The 21,728-nt window shown below is 35.6% G+C and overlaps 1 protein-coding gene across 2 annotated transcripts in view; it reads right to left on the bottom strand.

Moving 5' to 3' along the window:
- Window positions 1–21,728, bottom strand: part of Pdk (pyruvate dehydrogenase kinase) — an 85,212-nt gene that overhangs the window by 11,349 nt on the left and 52,135 nt on the right. For both annotated transcript variants that reach the window (XR_015070030.1, XM_085942677.1), the window contains exons 2-7: window positions 19,746–19,803; window positions 18,789–18,938; window positions 17,743–17,927; window positions 15,981–16,151; window positions 15,009–15,187; window positions 13,760–13,874 (exon numbers count right to left, since the gene is read on the bottom strand). Coding sequence is in view for 1 of the 2 variants with exons in the window: in XM_085942677.1 (XP_085798803.1) it covers window positions 13,760–13,874; window positions 15,009–15,187; window positions 15,981–16,151; window positions 17,743–17,927; window positions 18,789–18,938; window positions 19,746–19,803 (858 nt within the window). In the remaining variant the exon portion in view is untranslated. The remainder of the gene's footprint in view (window positions 1–13,759; window positions 13,875–15,008; window positions 15,188–15,980; window positions 16,152–17,742; window positions 17,928–18,788; window positions 18,939–19,745; window positions 19,804–21,728) is intronic.

Genomic DNA, 21,728 nt, shown 5'->3' with positions numbered 1-21,728 from the left:
CCGGGATTTAAACATTTTTATTCCCGGGATTCGGAATCCCGGGATTTAAATATTTTCATTCTCGGGATTTGTAATCCCGGGAATGAAAATCCTAAAGGATATTTTAAAATAAACATGTACACAATACAGCTATGAAAATCTTATTGGTTAGAAACATTATTGTGAATTAGGTGCCATGCTTGTACTATAGGACGTGCTCAGTGAAAATCACAATATTATTATTAATACATAATCGAGAAAGCTAGATGTCAGTGGCGAGTCTAAACTTAATTGCCTAATTCTTGTAGATAATTTTTTATTAGTTACATAAGCAAATTATAACAGTATAGCTATAGCGGGTAAATTTTCTGATTTGCCACAATATAATATTAAGATTACATCTCATTTAGTTGAAATGCAGGCGATTGCATATGCCGCACGATGTGACAATGGCAATATCTGACAGGCCGCAGATTTTTAACGACACACGTTAAATGTAAAGCAAAGCTCTTACTACAATCGCTGTAAGACCGATAATGTGTGGCTAAGTATTTCATAATTATTCAAACAGTTGTCACTACGTTTATCTTTTCAGATTATGCAAATCAATCGACAGTAACTAGTAATTTGAGTTTAAAGTTGGGTGAGATAACTCGCGAAATTTGTATGTGTGACCTGTCAATCACGGCCTCATGGGGCAAGATAGCTCGCTGAAGGCATACAACCGGTTTTAAATTTCCGTATTAATCTAATTCAATTGTAAATCGCCATTTTTATTAAAGATGTAATAATTAAGTTAATACATAGTGATAATATCATCGGTGTTTTGTAAAAAGGGTGAATTAACCAAAATGCTATTTTACAGGAGGAGGATTTTTAACTTTTGACATTTATTTGTTTATTACCTGTAGATTCAATTTCAATTTATTTATTTTTACATATTGTGGACATTACAAATTATAAGTTTAAGACGTTCACAACATGACATAAAAAAGAGATAGATAATATGTTATTAAACAAATATGTACATACAAAAATATTAATTATATAGGTACATGGAAATACACCGGATGAGTTAAGCAGACCCTATTTTAAAAATTTATAAAATAACGTCCACCTATACTCATCCTCACGTAGGTGGAATATATCAACACCCGAAGCAATTTCGTTGAACATAGTTATCGCCCTCCCAATTGGCATTACCAGTGGCAGGTTGGTTCTGCACCTTGGGAGAATAAACAACTGATGTTCTCTATTTCTAAGATAGTTATCAGGGACACACAGGTCAACACTGCCCAGAATGGCAGAGTTCTCATTTATACCTCGTATAAGTCGAAAAAAATACATAGCTAAATAAAGATTTCTTCTAAATTGCAAACTGCAGTATGTAAGCATGCCTAAGAGAAAGTCAGTTGGATAAAGCCACGGATAGTATCCGTACAACCTCAAATAAAGGAGTCTCAAGAATTTCTTCTGAACCCTCTCCACCATAAGGCCATACTTCAACTGATGCGGTGCCCAAACAATAGACCCACTCTCAAGTCTGCTTCGAACTAAAGAATTAAATAAAAGTTTTAATACCGTAACATCCGAAAAGACCCGGGAAGTACGCATGACGAAGCCCAACATTTTAAGCGCCTTGTTACAAATGGTAACTATATGGCTAATAAATGTCAGTTTACTCTCAAACGTAATGCCAAGATCCCTTACAGATGATATTCGTGACAGAACTCTGCCATGCATCGAGTATTGGAAAAACAACACTTTTGAGGCTCTGGTAAACGACAAAAGATTGCATTTATCAATATTGAATTCTAGTTTGTTACGCCTGCCCCAATCTAATATATTATCTATATCAAGTTGGAGCTGACGACAATCGTCCAAGGTGACAACTTCCAAAAAGAGTTTCAAGTCATCAGCGAACAACAAAAACATAGCATTTTTTATTACCAATGCTATGTCATTTATAAAAATCGTGAACAGCAACGGCCCTAAGTTTGAGCCCTGAGGGACACCAGAAAATGTGTTAAAGGTCTGTGACTGATAAAGGCCGTACGATACGTATTGTTGACGGTTCCTAAAATAACTCCCGAATAGCTTCAAAAATCGATCAGACAATCCAATAAGTTGGAGTTTTTCCATCAGGACATCATGATCGACTTTGTCAAATGCTTTCGAGAAGTCATTGTAAGAACAGTCAACCTGGTGACCTCTATCCAGGGCCGATGACACATAATTGGTAAATACCATCAGGTTAGTTTCCGTTGATCGGCCTGCTCTAAATCCATGCTGCTCATTTATTATAAATGACTCAATTTTTGGAGAAATCATGTTGTGCATGATCATCTCAAGAACTTTTGCTGGTGCAGAGAGAACAGCTACCGGCCTGTAATTTTCCACTGATGACTCTGTACCACTCTTATGGATTGGAGTAACCTTCGACATCTTCCACGTTTCCGGAAAGATACCTGTCTCCATTGTAAGATTATAAATATATGCAAGTGGGCCTTTGACAAAATCAACACACCCCTTTAAAAAAAATGGAGGGACGTTATCAGGTCCCAAAGAGTGAGTATTTTTTAGTTTTTTAATAAATTTTAACACATCACTCTCATCAACTGGAAAAATATCAATGGACTGGGCACCGCATGCTGGCTGTCTTGACGCAGAGGCAACATCCAAATAAGGAATACTACTTGCGTAGACAGACCTGAAGTGACCAGCAAATGCTTCTGCCACTCCATGTCCGGTCACCTTTTCGCCTTTCCAACTCATCGAATCGGCATACCCGCCATCCCTTCTTAATGATTTAATATAATCCCAAAACGATTTGGGATTTTCACGAATGCAATCTTCTACCGATTCCATATATGTTCGATAGGCCACTCGAACAGCTCGCCTCACTCTCAAGCGATAAAGGCTAAACATTTCATAGTCGCGTAGACCATGCTCAGCCTTCCAAGCTTTGTGATAGCAATGCTTGATCTGAATGTCCCCAATAATCTCCCTAGAAAACCACCTCGGGTATCGCCTTCCACCACGACATGGCGACTTCCTTGAAAAACATTCATCAAACACATTATATACAGTATTATAAAAGAATTGTACCGCCTCATTTACATCACAAATCCCGAGCAACTCACTCCAATCTACTTCACTCATTAATGAGTAAAGTAGCTCGAAGTTTCCACCTTCAAACTTCCATCCCCTGCACCGATCGGTTTCATGTGAGGGTATGTCAGTTCGCAGCGGGCGAATCGACCGAAACCTGAGCACAAAAACCAAAGTAGGATGATAGTCATCCTCCCGTACAAGAGGGGACATGCATCGGGAAACTGACAAATTGATGTTGCTGAATACCCTATCCAGAAGCCCATTACTAGAGTTAGAAATATCATTGTACTGAGAAAATCCAAAAACAGCGCACATAAATTCCAGGTCATTATTGACCCTTTCACCGTTGCGCGCTGAAGTTAAATTAAAGTCTCCCAACACAATAATACTTCTGTCTCCAATCAAGTTGACACTAGATAGCATATTCTCAACAAAACATTTATACACCTCCACGTCACTGGCTGGAGGAAAATATACAACACAAACGTAAATAGTGACTCCATCACAGGTTAGTTTCACCCAAAGGTCCTCATTTGGAGTCTCTAAAGCATGGACACGTTCGGCCTTCAACCCCTCCATGCTTCTAACCCCCAAAAGACAGCCTCCACCCTGCCTGTGGCCTGCGCCGGAATCTCGATCCCTCCTAAAGACTAAGTACTCACTTCCAAAATATTCGCGATTAAAAACACTGTCATTAAGCCATGTTTCAGTTAACCCTATGACATCATAGTCGTCAGCCAAAACATTTCTCAAAAAATCGACAGCTTTTGTCTTTAAGCCACGTACATTTTGGTAGTAGAACAATAATTGCCTTGGGCAATTATTATTTTCATTGTTAAGTCAGCTGGTTGGCAGCCGTGGTGTTTCAATTTTTGACACCCATTCTTTAATGAATGAGTAACGTGGCCAATTATCGGGCTTTAGAATCAACGTACTCAGTTTAACAGGGATCCCTATCTTAAAAGATGCGTAGTCCCCTTTTGACTTTAGCTTTGCAATTGTAAATTCGGCGTTACAATTTGCAAGTTTTTTTAAATAATTAGACATATCCGCAGCAGACGTCTCTGGGTGAAATGGGTAGAAGTGGTAGTTTTTAACTACATCGCTCCCCTTCACTCCTCCGCCTAAGATGCCACGGACAGCCGCTGGTCGCTTCTTCTTCACTACTGTAGACCATTTTCCGTCTTCAGTAGATTGTCCAACAGCCGAAATGTCTATGACGTCACGCTCTGGATTAGAAGTACTTTCCCGCGTTTTTGGGATCTCGGTCGTAGACTTTTTATTGGTGTTATCCAAAACCTTCTGTGACCTGGTTATTCGGGACGTCATCGTATTAGATAGAGTCGCAGTTGTTGTTGTTGATTTCTGTTTGACACTCGATTCCTTAATTGGCGCATTACCGCTAATTACCAATTTGGATTTTGGCTTGCTCGGTAAAGCGGCAAGCGGTGCATCGCGCGGGGCCGGAGGGGGGCACACCATTTGACAGGTACACGTTTTATTCAACCGTTCTTCTAATTTTTCAACTTTTTTTAGCAATAACTCCACAATCACTAAGACACGATTTGGTGCAGCAGACACGAGATCTTCACCATTGCACTGAACTGCTTTGTTTACAGTCGACATTTCTAAATTTAAATGAATTAAATTCAGTCAATTTTAAGGCTAAGAGGAGAGCACACAAAAACAGTCGTCTCACGTCTCAATCCGAGATATTTATATTTATTCCATCATTATGTAATTTATTATTATGCAGGAACATCCAACGAATGAGTGTAGTAACCGGACAGGTAACTGAGGTCTTAGAGGTAAAAGTCAAACCATCCACGACCCTGCTTCATCCTATTTCCCCGAGTCTCATGCTTATCCCCAACCTATCCCTATCCATCCCTATTCCTTACCCCCACATAAATCCCTATATGACATTTGGCATATGAAATATCTAACAAGTTTATAATAAAGCTTAGAAAGGATACTGCCATTATAATAGGCATTATTATATAGTATTTTAAAAGACCTAATATGTCACATTCGCATTTTATTCGTAATACTACGAGAGTGGGTCAATAATTCCTTAGAAAAAAGCATTAAAACAGTTTTTATTTTTGTATTTTTTTTTTATTTCTCAACATAATCTCCTTGGAGCTCAATACACTTGGTTAGACGTTTCTCAATTTTTTTTAAACCGTCAGAAAAATAAGTTTTCGGAAGGTCCTCAAAATAAGCATTTGTCCGATCGATGACTTCTTCATTTGAAAAAAAACGTTGTCCACTTAGCCATTTTTTTAAGTTTGGGAAAAGGAAAAAGTCACTGGGGGCTAAATCTGGCGAATACGGTGGGTGGTCGACCAATTCGAACTTCAATTCTTCAATTTTAGCCATTGATCGTAAACATGTGTGAACACGGGCATTGTCCTGATGAAAGAGGATTTTTTTCCTGTTTAAATGAGGCCGTTTTTCTTCAATTTTGTTTTTTAGCTGGTCCAATAAAGATGCATAATAATCCCCTGTTATTGTTTTTCCTTTTTCCAAATAGTCAACGAAAATAATTCCACGTGCATCCCAAAATACAGTAGCCATAACCTTACCAGCTGATTTTACGGTTTTCGCCTTCTTTGGACATGGTTCGCCTTTCGCAATCCACTGCTTTGACTGTTCTTTCGTCTCAGGAGTATAGTGGTGTATCCATGTTTCATCTACAGTCACAAAGCGACGAAAAAATTCATCCGGATTGCGTTGCATGAGCGACAACAGGGCTTTAGAGGCCACCACCCTATTGCGTTTATTGTCGACTGTGAGCAAACGCGGCACCCATCTTGCAGAAACTTTTTTCATGCCCAATTTGTCATGTAAAATAGAAATGACGCTACCTTTTGAGATCCCTGTAACCTCAATTATCTCACTCAACTTTAATCTTCGGTCACTTAACACCATATCGTGGATTTTATTGATCATTTCTGGTGTAATCACCTCTACAGGACGTCCTGAGCGTGGTTCATCCTTTGTTGATGTACGACCACGTTTAAATTCATTTAACCAGTTATAAATAGTTGCAAGTGAAGGAGCAGATATGCCGTGAACTAAATCCAACTCATTTTTTATTTCCTTTGCTGTTAACCCTTTTATATTAAAATGTTTAATAACAGCTCTAAACTCAATTTTCTCCATTTTTGTAAACAAGCAAATTTTTTTTTTAAATGTACCAAAATAAAAAACAACAACCCGACCAATCTGATTGAAACTTCGCAGCATACTGAATCGGTAGTGCCGCTGCATGAAAACAAACCGCTTACAGTACTAGTCGCGCCACCTGTCGGCTTTTCTAAGGACTTATTGACCCACCCTCGTAAATGGATATCCGCCCTTACTGTTATCGTTTTTAAGTACTTTCCTGTGGAGATACAAATTCGCCGTTCTTACACAACAAAGCTAGTGGGGTACATATTGTATTTTCATTAAAATCTCGATTTTGCCAAAATGGTTGATTCGCCCTTTTTACAAAACAACGACGATATATACAGTACAAAATATTAACTGAAAATATACAACAACGTGTAAATAATACAGTGAAACCCTGATTTGTTGTAGGTGCATATAAGACAAAATTTTGGATCAAATGAGACTTGAAGTCAAATACATCGCAAGCCTGATGATAAGCTTTACAAATTAAGCTACCAGCTCAAATACTATCCATGTAGAAATATCTTAACACCTATCCATCTGAGGCAGCGGCGATGGGTGGAGGTAGGCTGTTAAGATTCAACATAAATAGTGCACATTAAACTTTGTCAGTCATACTTATATGTTTTCATTGAGCTATGGGCGATCTGGCAAAAATAGTGGACACCTTTTCAGTCATACCTATTTTTGTTGAATTAAAAATAGGTACATATTACAGATGGTATTGGTTAGTTTTTTTAAAATCATTAAGCCCTGTGATATCAAACCATAATCGATAAATATTTTCTTCTTTTAGAGTATGTATGGTTTAATGGCAAAATTTTAGATATTTTATGGATAAATGAATATTTTTATCTACTATGGCTTGGATTAAGGTTCAAATAGACTATATGACGATCGGGCACATATATGCTAAGAGCGTTTTAGTGTCTATGATCAAATCTATGCCATTCCGACATTTATACATACATATTGTATGACAGCTATGACATCGTATTTACACTCTGTGACACCCTGTGACACAGGACGCCAACATAAGAAACGGGTTTTTCGACATTTATATGACCGATCGTCATAGAGTGTATTTGAAGCATTAGGATAACAAACACATTGTAGCCTTAGTTCAATGAAAACAAATACATTTGACTGACGCAGTTTAGTGTGCACTATTTATGTCGAATCTTAACAGCCTACCTCCACCCTTCGCCACTGATCTGAGGTGTTATTTAAAAATGAGATCCTGACACCGTCCGTTTAGGAGTTAGTTAGTTGTTGACAGTTTGATTTAAAATTACAAAAGACAGTTACTTATATTGACAAAATTTAAAATAACATCTCAGGTACACAGTTGTCAGCCGCATGGAAATTATTTCAGTCAGTTGGTAGAGATTATCGCCCGGATCTCAATCAATGCTTGTTCAAGTCCTATTCATTCTAAAAAAAATTCTGTGATAGTCAAGATTCTGAGGATGTTCTAAATTACGTATGTGCAATTCTTATTTCTTGTGTATGTATTATCCAGTATTGAATAAAATAATGATCTAATTTAACACCGTGTCCGGAAACTTGTAAATATGCAGTTCGCCGTATCACACTTCACCGTGAAATGTATCTAAAATATATAGCTGTATATTAAAGACCGTCCAACCTCTTTGGGTCGTATAGTACTGACATAAAATTCATGTCTAAATAAAACACGGTTCTTGTCAGTTTACACTTTACAGGAAGCCAGTAACAAACAAATTTTGAAAATAGCCGATATACTGGATTATTTGTTAGGTTAGATTAGGTTTTCATTCTTGAATTCATGAATTTTGCCAAAATCAGCCATGAATATGGAATTAATGTTCATATTGAATCTAATAAAATTGGAGACCGTATAGTATACGCTCATCTCTTTACGATAAGAAAGCTCACGGCGAACTGTGCCACGGTGAAATGTATTACGTGCAATTGACATGTAACCACTTAACACAGCGATACTCAACCTGCGGCCCTTTAAGCTTTCTCGAAACACGTTTATTATCAGGAATTTCGTATATCTTGAGATTCGTTTCGACTTTGACGCACAGATAGTGACACCCGAAGAGGATTGTCATTATGGTCCACATCAGATTTGGTATGAGAGTGTTGCTATTGCACATGATTAATTTAAAAAACACGCATAATTTTTAAAATCTCAAAAATGTTTTGTAATTTTATGATTTTTTCCGTCACACCAGTAGTGATGTGGCACGCGTTACTTTACAAATATATGTATTTGGCCCGAAGAAAAAAAAGGTTGAGTATCATTGATTTAACACATGGTATGAAATTGGAAGGTCACATACGTATCATATATTAAATTACATTTTAGGAAAATTAGAGTGAGACAGGCATCTGACAATAGAAATTGCAGGTTAGCATAACACTGCGGGATCTATACCTAAAGCAGGAGTAGTAATAGTTGTAACAATAAGGATTGTCCACACGAGTAAAACAAAACCCATATCCATTGTGAAATATTCATTCTGGAGGAATAATTATAACTACAAAAGTAATGGGGAATATTTTGCTGTTTTTTTTTTTGTGCGAATGCAACATTTTTGAACATGGCAAACACTGCTGATTTCCAAATGAATGTCTAAACCCGGATAAGAGTTTTTAAATATCCGTTTGAATGGTATATATTTAGGCTGCTCAACCAATGCTTTGATATTTCACTTCCACAAGCAGGTAGAGTCAAAAATATATCTGTGTACAAAAGTAAGATGGTAAAAGACTTAAAAATTTATTAATGAGTTGTATATGCCAACTGAACCATGATACAGGTACAGCGGAACCCCGATTTTATGTGTAGTTTCCACTGCCTTGTTTCACTTTAGTAAATTTAATACCCGGTTTTATGTTTTTATTTCCCGTAATTTATGTCTGGAATACATAATATGTGATAGTATTCAAAATTCAATTTAATTTAATTTAACACATTCAATTAAATACGTATACCACGATGGCCGCGCGGCTTAAGCGTTGGCCTATAGTATCGTGGATCCCAGGCTCGAATCCTGGGTCTGGCAATTACACATATTGTTTTTCAATTTGTGTATGAGTCAGAGTATGGACCTAATAAGTTGAGCAAGTGGCTGACATCCATTTCTCGTAAAAACAAAAAATCTGTTAATGCAAATCTCCACTCTGTGGAGGCCCATATGATCCTATTAGGATCGGACATGGTTTAAAAAAAAAAAACCTCATACATATACATATGGCATTCATTAAAATTTGAAGAATTAGAACAATTTCTTTTTATAGATACGGTTGCAGTGTACAAGGTGAAGTTTACACAACACACTTGGTGGGTGATTTTTTATTGGTGAAGAGGTCCAAAAATTGATTGGTTTTTGGCTCTTCTAAAAATCAGTGATTTTAGACTGCATAAGGAAAAAGGAGATAAATCTGTTTTTTTTTTTAACTAACGACACTACATAAAGAATAAAAGAAACAAGTCGAAATAACACCCCTGAAAATTCACACAATAAGTTGTCAAAAACTCAACCTTCTTTTGGTTCTTCTGAAAAGTAGTAATTTTAAACTTGTTTAATTTTCCTTTCGCATACAGATATAACCATGAACTACCCAATGCAATTTATTTTACTATACTGATCAGTATAAAAATATCTGTAGGTAAAATATTGTTTAAAAAAGTGTGTATGATACATTTCCAAAATTATAAAAAAAATAATAACCTAATTACTAACAAAAAATGGATACAATTAGGGTTTATGATCTCGGAATGAATTGGCAATCTCGGGATTAATATTTTTCAATTTCGGGATTTAGAAAATTATTCCCAGGATAAAACAAAAAAAAAAAACAAAAAAATCTGTTGATTCAGTTGAAAAATGTGAAGTTTTATAATAATTATAATGCATTTATAACAATATATTTTTTATCAAAAATCAGTAAAGTAATTACGGAATCCCGGAAAATTTTCAATTCCGAAATCTTGGTATTACCTGGTAATCAGGGGATTGGATTGCCAACCATTGTTACACAAACTAAAATGATATTAATCTGTGAGTGCACACATCCAATTGACTTAACCTTTTTACTCCCATTCGGCCGATATTTCGGCCCACCATACCTATGCGAAAACTCCATCTGGGCCGATCCCATCGGCCGAAAGTTTGGATCCAAATTTACGATTTATTCCAATTTTTTTCCGGTCATATTTCTTCTCATATAAACAAAACACTATATTCGGTATGTGTTAGGTGTGACTAATAGTTATTTTAGTGTCACACTTGATTATAATTGTGGCATACCCTAATAACTCACAAGTCATAATTGCTCTAGCTGTCGAACGCGAAGCCAAAGAGGGTCATAAAAATAATAAAAAGTTCTGAGGTTTCTTTTAGTTGTTTTATGATTCATTTATCATATAATTATAAATTTTGTAATTTTAATGAACTCTGACTGAACGAACAATGAATGCCCACTGTTCTGTTGGTAGAATGGTGAAAAAATACATGAATAAATATTATTATAATAGTTTTAGTGCTTTGAAACTTATTTTTTGAAATTACTTCATTCCCATATCAGTTGGTCCTCAATACTGTATCGAATTCTCGTGCGATTTCGTGAATTGAATAATATTCTTGAATACCTTGACACTACACGATTTTTTTTTGATTACTTTATAAAAATTCTATTTCATAGAGAAATAATAATATGTTTATTTTTTTTTCTCTTACTAGATAAGAATAGATTATACTATACAATTTGATATATCAATTATAAATAAAAAAATGTCATCACACTTCTTTTGTAGTTCAAACATAGTTTTATCCGTTCATTTCTAAATAAATATTGATACATTATTTTTTTCTTTTATTTTATTGGTGTAAACTATCAATATTATTACTTATTATTGCTTTATACACCATTGAGAACACACAAAAAAAGTTTAAAATTTTTAAAACATGTGTAGAATTATTTATTTAAAAAAAACTAAATCAACGATTTTTTGGCAAAAAACGCTTGGGAGTTTTCACATATGCTAGGCTAAATCACTTGGGAGTAAAAGGGTTAATCTACCATTGAATATGTACTGAATGTTCCAGATTTTGTGTGTCATAAAAAAGTGCATTGTTTTATCTTTATAATAATTTAAATTGTTTTGAAACATCAAAGAAAATATACAATGATTGAAATGATTGCAAATTTAATAACCTTCATAGTAGATGAAATATGAGACTATTACCATAGGATCAATGGTAACTCCTATAACATTACGTGTGACGATTTCTTTGCATCCGATAGCCTCGTAAATGAAAATTTCCAAATTAAGACGTAAAGCGTAATATAATGATTGATACTCTAAAAAAGCAATTGTACTTGTGTATATAATAATTCCTCCAGATTACACATTCACCGTTGGGATGTCTTACCGGTGTCGAAATGGTCTCTGTAGATAAGAGGTTGATGCGCTGTCTGTCTTAATTCTAATGGTAAAATAAACACACTTTAAAGGCTAGAAAAGCACCAAAAAATTAGTACAGGTAGATGTGAAATTCCTTTATAAACAATGCGTAGGTTTATATCAATAATGCCGCATTCTCACGTGTCGACTTTTAGAGCCGTTTCACACGGGACACCTGTGTCCAGCCACCAGTGTGTCGAAATGCCGCATTTACATAAATAAATGAACGTGACATTCTCCGTCTGAACACGCCCATTCAAGTTTGACGTAACAATACGAGTTTGTACTTAAAACCTTGGTTACTGCAGCCAAATTGCTTCAGCGAACAGTTAACTAGAACGATGATTGTCTATTAAATGGACTAAAGGACATCAACTCCGTTCAATTCAACTTACAAGTTAATCAACTTCGTTGAACTATAGATCCCAATTATTAATTGACTTTCAACTGTTATTCAACATACAGTTAAATGGCAAAAGTCGCCACATGAGAACGCAGCATAAGATAATGTTATTAAAAATACAGAATTTCGAAAAGCCTCGGAGAAAAATTCTGAAAGAAATCATACACAAAGTAAGATTTAGACACATATCTAACATTTTCCATATGTGTGCTCTAACGAATTAAGCTACTGACCCAAATATCCTTCTTGCGATTTTCATTTCTGTCAACTGTCTTCGTAACGTAAATCAAGGTAATGACACTACTGACTTTATTAAATAGATGGCGTCAGAAGTGATCCAAGTTGTAATTTTGTCATCCTTGCATTTGCTAATAATCTTTAATCAAATTACTTTTTAAGTCACAAGATTCTAAAATGTATACTCGAACAACATCTTCTTGGCTAAAACTGTGAATTAACAAGCTCCTCCCATTTTTAACCGCAATTCCATTATAAACTAACAAGCTCCTCCCATTTAGTCGACAACAGCGCCTTCCGGCTTTTGCCAAAATCTTCTTGTTAGAGAGTAGCATAATTCTTTAAAAAACCCTTAAAACTAGGTACTGTATTTGACAGATGAAGAATTATAATCGTAATAGATTTTTGGGCTGTCACGTGTTCTTCCTCCTTGTTTCCAGTAAGGAAGGAAGAAGGAAGAGCATGCTGTGTCAACCAATGGCGAAGGGTGACTTTTGGAAAGTGGTAGGCTGTGGAGAACAGAAAAAAAGAGCACACTAGTCAGATATACTTACAGGAAATTAGAAGACGATATTACTAACCGATGACTAGGTACACACTAAATCGATGAAATTTCAATAGCTCACTGACAATATAAAATTGATTTTTACTTTTAAAAACAATCTACTTATACCTATTTATTTGTGATTGAAAGCCATAGAAATATTTTTTTTTAAATTATCTTGTTATTAATTTTACTAGCTCAAGCTGTGGTCATAGACAATAATATTATGCGCAAAATGCTTTCGAGCCTAGCATATAGTATACATTTCGGTAGACGGGGTTAAGGTCACGTGACCTGACAGTCATACAAAATACATCTGAATTCCAAACAAAATAATCCGTATAATAAGATATGACAGATAGATGGTACTGTCGCATATTTTTTACCTTTGATACAAATTCTAAATTCAACACTGAAGATTATGACGACAGATGGTTCTGTTTATTTTTTCCACTTTATAATGTCTTTAGTGTATTTTTCTTAGAAGGTAGGCTTTAAATAATCACCTAGTATGGAGCCTTCGCCAATGGTGTCAACCAAAAAATCTATTATGATGATAAACAACCGGAAAAGTCTCGAAGAATTAGAAAATTTTGACTATAATTCCGCCCATCTACTCATTTGTAATTTATTGTTTTAGTAGCTGTCGTTGTCTCATATTATATATTTCTTTTCTACCTCTGCTACATGGCACTGACAATGATTTCAATAGTGCATTAACTCAACCATTTTCTTTCTAACTCATACTTTACTAAAACTCACCCAATTCACACGTATCGTAAAATATTTAGTAAATACAAGCAATGAAGAAATATAAAATTTAGTAGTTTGGGTAAATTACCTGCTAGCGGTACGGTATGAGCATCAGATTTAGATGGTTGAGGAGCCGTGCTGTACATGTACTTGAAGAGTTGATCGGAGACACTTCTCGGGATTCCGCCGCCGCGGTCTGACATCTGTGAACAGAAAACAAAACACACACTTTATACTTCTACATTATTTAAATTTTTAAATATGAAGCGCCTAGTTTCAAAAGTCCCTAAAATGATTTTAGGTAGTTCTGAAAAAAATGATTTTAGGTAGGTAGTTTTGAGAAAAATGACAAAAACTCATATCCAATAAATCTGTGAACTTTATGTATTTATTTTTTAATTCGTTACATTCGAAAGAGTATTTTGGCTTTGCATTTTAGGGGTATTTGTAAAGCACATCCAACCATTTTAGCGGGTTTTGAAATTTACCCTAATTTTTGATCATAGGTATTGACGGTTTTTGGCGTTTTATAAAGTTCAATCTTTGGTAATCATAATATAGGTAACAAAAATATCCATCTAAATACATATCTAACAACCGTTTTAGGGGGATTTGAAACTAGGCGCTTCATATAAACATACGATTCGATAGTTTTGGCACAAAAAACCAAACATGGTCGGAGAGGTACCGAGTAAGAGAAGAAGAACTTCTGGAAAATAGTAAAACATTCATCACAAGTAGTTGAATACAGATAGAATCGATGGAGTGGTGAGGTGACGTGAACGTAGAGAGGTACACAAGTACCATGACTTGTCGATGGTGTAGTAAAAATAATCAATGAATGAGTGTAATAATCATAATTGAAAATGAAGCTCTATTAGAAAGAATCTATTAGCTAACAATTTAAAAATGAAATTATGGGTTTGTAATAACTAAAATATGATACGTAAGTCATTGATTGTATTCATTATAAATATATAGGAAATCCTGTATCAATTGTAGTCCCAGGTTTTGTGGTAGATAATGTTCAAACACTGTATCCACCTCATTTGAACCGTAGCAACAATTGGTGGGTTATTGATAGAAAATGTGTGATACAGACGTTAACCACACTCTCAACTAACTGACACTGCTAGCGCAAAATGCTGTGTTCACCGTGGAAAGCCCCTCGGATTCAATTTTCATAAACTTTATAATCTTAATACATTAGACGCTAAAGACGCGCCTAGCGCGTAACGATTAGGTGGCCATTCGATATAATTAGCATGCTATTTAAATGTGGTAATTAATAAGTAATTATCTAGTCAGCAGTCAATGTGACTATAAAAAAAACTGACCTTGACACATATATCTTCCTTTCCTCGCACAACCGTGACCTGCACAGGAGGGCAAGGCTCTGACGATGAGCCGTGTTTCTCAACGACAGCACGCATGGCGTTCTTGAATAGCTCAAAAAGCATGTGGTACAGATGTGACGGCACATACACTATCCGGATATCTTCACAGCAGTCCAGCTCTGAAAATAAAATGAAAATTTTAGATGAAGGCCTCTCCTTTCACTCTTATCGGTCCCTAATTCTTCGCTGCCATGTACATCCACCAAACTTTTGTACTTGGTATAACTTGGCGTACCGATGGTTATTTAAATGCCCTCGAGTACTACTGTATGACTGCATTTTTCAGCAGTTGTCCATTCACTGATTGACATGTCCAGCTCTTAACTATATATGTAAGTACATTCAATAATTCATAGAATTGACTGATTCAATGAATCTAATTTGTATTAAAATCCCTGTGATTTTTGATAGATTTGGACGATAACAGTGCAAAGTTTGCTACACTACAAATGAATCTGTAATTCAAAATGACTTACAGCTACTTTAATCATCAATCTTAGTAACCTTTTTGATCAGATTCACTTTCATATATTTAGGCTCTTAGATCTTCGAGAAAATGGTTTCTTGAACGTCTTCGAAAAGTATAGCAAACTTCAAAACGAATGCAAAGCAATCCCTTAATCATCCTTCTTTTGACCACGTCCGATCCTAATAATATCATATGGGTCTCCACAGAGTAGAGATTTGTACGAGAATGGATGTTAGCCACTTCCTCGACCTATTAAGGCCATACTCTGACTCCAATCACAAATTGAAAAACAATATGTGTATTTGCCAGACCTAGGATTCGAACCTGGGACCCACGACATTATAAGCTGCCGCACGGCCAGCGTGGGACCATATATCTTCCACGGTACACATAATATCTGAGAACTTTTTTTGTTAAGAACCATAATATATAAAGGGACTCACCGCTGTGTTCGCTCAGGACTAAATCTGGCGAGGTGAGGTAGTACTGATCGCAGAGGAACCGAGCATTCTCGTAAGCGTCTCTGACCACCGCACCAAGATGGCAGGAGATGTCAATGCACCCAACGTGGCGGCTACTTACCGTTGAAGGGGGCGCTTCTCCGAATAACAATGCTGTAAATAAATCATAAAACACCATCAATTCCTGTAGTGGAATAAGACTAGTACATATAGCAAAACCTTGGTTTGCCAGTGTTTGGCAAGTCGAACCAAGTTTACCTTTTCTTATTAATATATCTGATCAGGAGTGTCAAAAACGTCGACCGCGTAACTATTCCTAGTCGCCCACCTGTCTGATATGTACAGATCTCTGACGCCCGTCCCACACAGCATGCAAGACAAGCCGTGCGACAGAGACAACGCACTACAATCTCGAAGTTAACCGATTATCGACAAGTGTCTCTCTCTAAAACCCGACGGGTAAAACAAGAGTTGACTTGTAGGTAACTCACGTGGCGACCGTAGCGCATAGCGGACGGGTGTTTGGCCGTTTCGGGTTTTAGAAGTGACATTTCGCTATAATCGGCTACCTTCGGCTCCGCAGGAAGTGTTAATGAAATGTTAAGTAAAGTTTTATTCTTTGACCCACAATGAGTCACCCGACCACAAGTTCCAAGAAGCCGAAAAGATATCACTATAATGATGAATGGGAACAGGAATTTTTTTCACGATGAAAAAGGATAAATAAATCATTATTTTTCTCTTAAATAACTTGATATTTTTGTACTGTAGTTAATATTTACGATTTGTAAAGCATATAAGCATATTGCTTGCGACATAAAAGTAAAATAAAAGAAGATCTGGATTTATTTACATATTATTTTTATGTTTGTCTGAAGTCATCATTAATTCGATTGTGTTTAGGAAAAAGGGCGTAACACTCGATTTTTCGAAAAGTGCTTTTATTAGATATTAACAATGTATACAATTAAATACACGTTCTTTAAAAAGGAAGTAAGCCGCAAATGCCAAATTATTATCTAAATTCAGGATTTAATTGAGCTTTAATTAAGTTTTTATTAAAGGAAAAAAGCATTTACACTCAATTTTAATAATTTTTCTGTAATAAATTCTTTAATAGATCGAAAAGATATTACACCAAATCATCAATCATCATGCACCCAATGTATGTGCCAATTTAAAAAAAAATATTAAACCAAAATCATTGAAAAAACGTTTTTTGCCCCTCCTGTAAAATTTGTTCTGTGAGGGTTACGCCCTTTTTCCTAAACACGGTCGAATTGCTATTATTAAAATAACTTGATATTGAATTGGTATTGACATTATCTATGTTTATTTTCAATTTAGACTTATTTTTAGCTTTAAATTTCTACTTTTAATGTTAGTAGACCGCCGCCAATAATTTCAAAAGCAGGTCGCCAGTAGTGGTTAAAAGTTTGGCCACCGCTGCAGATAGAAAGGCATTTGTTTACCTAATTAAATGACTTTAAAATGTAGAGGACCAGTAAAATGTATAAAATGGCATGCTTCATATTGTCTCCATTTGTCCCTAGTAACATTACACTCACTATTGTGGCGTGGCGCATTGCCGAATAGTTACAATGTAATTTTCAATTTTATTTCTATATAAAAAAAATTTCAAGGAAATTAGTATCAAGCAACATTTGGTTTGAAACTTGGTTAACAGGATTACACAAAGAGCTAACAATAAAATAACACAGATGTCACTTGTCATCACACTTACTGTGTTGGTTGATCAACATTCTTATGGATATTCTGCTCATGTAGAACCTGTCAAGGAAGTACTGCACACTGTGTTCTGTCTGGTGGTCGATCTCGTGATTCTCTTTCATCTCGAGGACCCCGTGAGCCATGGTCTGCACCACATCGGCATGTCGGTTGCTGATTTTCTGAAGTGTTGAACAAAATCTAAAAAAAAATATATATTTTTATTAACTAAAAATATTTATTTATATATTTTAACATAGCATCATTGAGGGAGGGCCCAATAGGGTTAAACCAACCTGCCTTTAAACAAAAATAGTTAATAAAATGGATCTTTGGTGGCGGCCTGTAGTCAATCAAGAATAAATCCGTTCACCCCCCACTACTGAATGCAATGAAAAGACTGATACATCTCAAAAACAAAAACAGGAGCCTGTTCAACTGTTTTGGCATAAAATATTCACTGATAGTCAGTGATAATTTGTTCAGTGGCGCTATGGCAATTATCTCGGAAAGTAAATAGATAACACACATGTTATTTTTTGGGCATTTCTATCTGGAAACCGACCAAAAGGAATAGATTGGTGAAATACCGATAGCTGCACTTTCAATACCGGACTACAGTTGACGTATTAAGATGGATAATAGTTGCGAACACCGTGCGAGTAAATTATTTTTGAATCATCTGTACAATCAATTACTTTTATTTAGTTAATTGTTGATCATTTTTATTAAAATTAATTCACCACAAACTTTTTAAGAAGTTTAACTTCTACGGTGTGTGCCCTACACATACATACACACACACACACACTCCAAGTTTTAATGTTCTAAAATTCTCCCAAGAATACTCGAACTAGTTAAAAAAAATCAAAATGGGAGGACAACTTCAAAAGGTAAAACAGAAATGATAATAAAGATGATGACTGGAGATAGAATGCTCATGTTAGAGATGCCTAGAGGATGGTTGTGCAGTCGACCATCGACCTGAATGGTCTGTTAGACTAGCATAAATAAATTTACTGCATATTTTTTCTAACACAGTTCAAGATAATATCAACTCACTTCTCCAATGTGGGGACGCTTGCGTCATGTTTCTCGAACTGTATGATTTCATCAAACGACGTGGCGTACCACTGGTTTACCATACCCACCGACGGCATCCTCAGCAGGTTCTCCGGCAGTAGAGCGATCTCTTTCATTATGTTGGCCAGCCTGTAATGAGATTTATAGTTGAGTTTTATACTTAAGCATAGAAAAGTCGTTTATTTTGTAGTCTTGGTAATGGTGTTACAACCGAAATAGCTATCGACTTAAAAACCACCTGTAAAATTAATTTAATTTATATTATCATTTTTCAAAATTGAATTCTATCAAGTAAATGCTAACTCAATTTGTTCAAAAACCATTATAATGGAGTTCTACCACGTAAACGCCAGGAGAACTGGCATCTATTTTGTTTTACTTTCGTTTATTCAGAGACGCATGTTAGCAGCAACTAACTTTACTGAATGATATCAAAACCATTGGCATAATATATGCCAATCATTGAATTGATTCTGGTCTGGACAAGACGTATAATATATAAATTAAGAGCGTACATAAGTGAAACGGCAAATAATTTTCAACACTATGTGGAACGAAATATTGCGGCGCGTTGCCATTCGGAGAGGGTTAGTCGACCTGTTCGCATGTCAATTTCTTTTGTGATGGAGTCGGATGAAAATATTCTTAAATCGTGTAAAAATGATGACTAAAAAACGTTCTGCATGTACTTGAAAAAGAAAACATGTCTATGAATATACTATTATTATTACGAATATAATAATAAACATAACATAAAAAGGACGCATGTTGAACTTTTATGACAAATTATATTTCATTCGGCTTGCGTCATTTGCACCCGCGACCCGCAATCCGCTCATCGCCTAGTCACGATCTTTTTAGACCATGCCTCAGCTAAGGTATAGCCTTAATCGTCTAATGAACATTATGACATTTTACAAATTTAAGTAGACTCACCTAACTGGCAACTCTTTCCTGAGGAATATGAAGGACTTTCTCTCGCACGCATTTTGACCTGTAAACAATAAGAAAGCAAATATTAAAAAAATGCAAACAAACCCTTGGGGCCAAATGCATAGTAATACTTATGTAAATGAGTGTGCTTATATGTTAATCAGCTAATTTTATTATAGGATGCATAACGAACTAAACGATGAGCGCACGATGCTTCGAAATTTAAATAAAAATGACAGTATAATTAGTAATTACCTACTTATGCATTAGATACTTATATATTTAACACCATACGGCAGATGCCTATTAAAAAATGTTACATTTGAGAAGAAAAACGCTCAGTAGAAAACACTTTGCGACCCATGGACTAGGAGCCGTTATAATAAATTTAAGTTCATTAGAAAGTAATTGGCGCCTAAATGTCTTAAAAACTTTGTCACGACGTAACTCTTTCTCATGCAGTTTTGTCTCGCGGCGCCCTTGTACTAATAATAATAATTATCGGACATATTGGATGTCACACAGTGGCCAAGAGTGACTTTTGGAAAGAGGTAGGCTGTGGAGATCAAAGAAAAAGAGCACGCTTGTCAGATATACTCACGGGAAATAAGACGATAATACGATATTACTACTGATGAATAGGTACACACTAATGTCAACGTCACACTAAATCGATGAAATTTCAATAGCTCACCGACGATATAGAATTGAGCAATGAAAATAAAGTATGTATTTTCCTATACCTACACGTAACATATGCCTAAAAATATATCATCGGTAAATATTATCAACAGCCCAATATGACAAACTAAATAAAAAATTATATATTTATATGTTAATTAATTAAATGATTAATAATAATCAGAAGATAAAATTATTAATTATTTTTAAATAATATTCTATCTTTGTTTCTGAACATATAGAAATATTTTTTTTTTATTATCGCATTATTAATTATTATTTGAATAAAGCGCCAAAGCGGCAGTCCTCGACACTAAATATATAAGCTCTGCCTTATAAGCCTATAGATTCGTATGAATAAAAGCAAACTGCCCCAATGCTCTTGCGACGCCGTTCATACAATAAGCTCAACAAATTATTCTCGAGTGAATTGATATTAATTCAATACTTGCTAGAGGCGCTGGTTTGTCACTCATTTATATATATTTTTTAAATAATTATTAATTATTATTCTGACGATATATTCAATTGGTTCCCGCACATTTTTTTATTTAAGTATTTAAATTTAAATACTTTCTATCTATTTTTCTTAGAAGGTAGGCTTCAAATAATCGCCTACTATGGAGCCTTCTATGGAGCCACTGATGTCACAAGCTGGTACAAGACTGTCCGACATTATTAAAATTGTCAAACAACTTGCGGCGCACACTTTGAATACCACTGTCCTACGCCCCTTCAGCCTTTCGGTTACATGTAAATTGTACGTACAACATTTCACCGTGGCACAGTTCGCCGTGAGCTTTCTATCGGAAAGAGATGACCGTGTACTATACGTCTCCAATTTTATTAGATTCAATATGAACATTAATTCAATTTTCATAGCTGATTTTGGCAAAATTCATAAATTCAAGAATGAAAACCTAGCCTAACCTAACAAATAATCCATTATATCGGTTATTTTCAAAAAATGTTTGCTTCTGGCTTCCTGTAAAGTGTAAACCGACAAGAACCGTGTTTTATTTGGACATGAATTTTACGTCAGTAGTTACTTTTCCCTCCACCACCCGCCACGTCTCCACACCAGTTATGCAGGCGTATACCGTGGCGTAACGAACGTTAGGCGCTCTTCAAATTTGTGCCGAAAGTGTCCCAGAAGCAACTTCTCAAGACCTTGGTTGCCGTGCACTAGAGTGTGCGTGATCCCCAATTCGATATAATGTATTACGGTAAATTCTCGGTGAGAAAGGCCCTTCTCGCTCGCCGTAAAATTTCGCTAACTTTTTAAAAGCTGAGAAATTTTCCCTC

This window comes from Rhyacophila brunnea, unplaced genomic scaffold (genome assembly GCF_057557595.1).
Source record: "Rhyacophila brunnea isolate RB1 unplaced genomic scaffold, BYU_Rbru_1.0 scaffold_15, whole genome shotgun sequence".
Classification (NCBI taxonomy): domain Eukaryota; kingdom Metazoa; phylum Arthropoda; class Insecta; order Trichoptera; family Rhyacophilidae; genus Rhyacophila; species Rhyacophila brunnea.
This window is presented reverse-complemented; position numbering and strand designations above follow the sequence as displayed.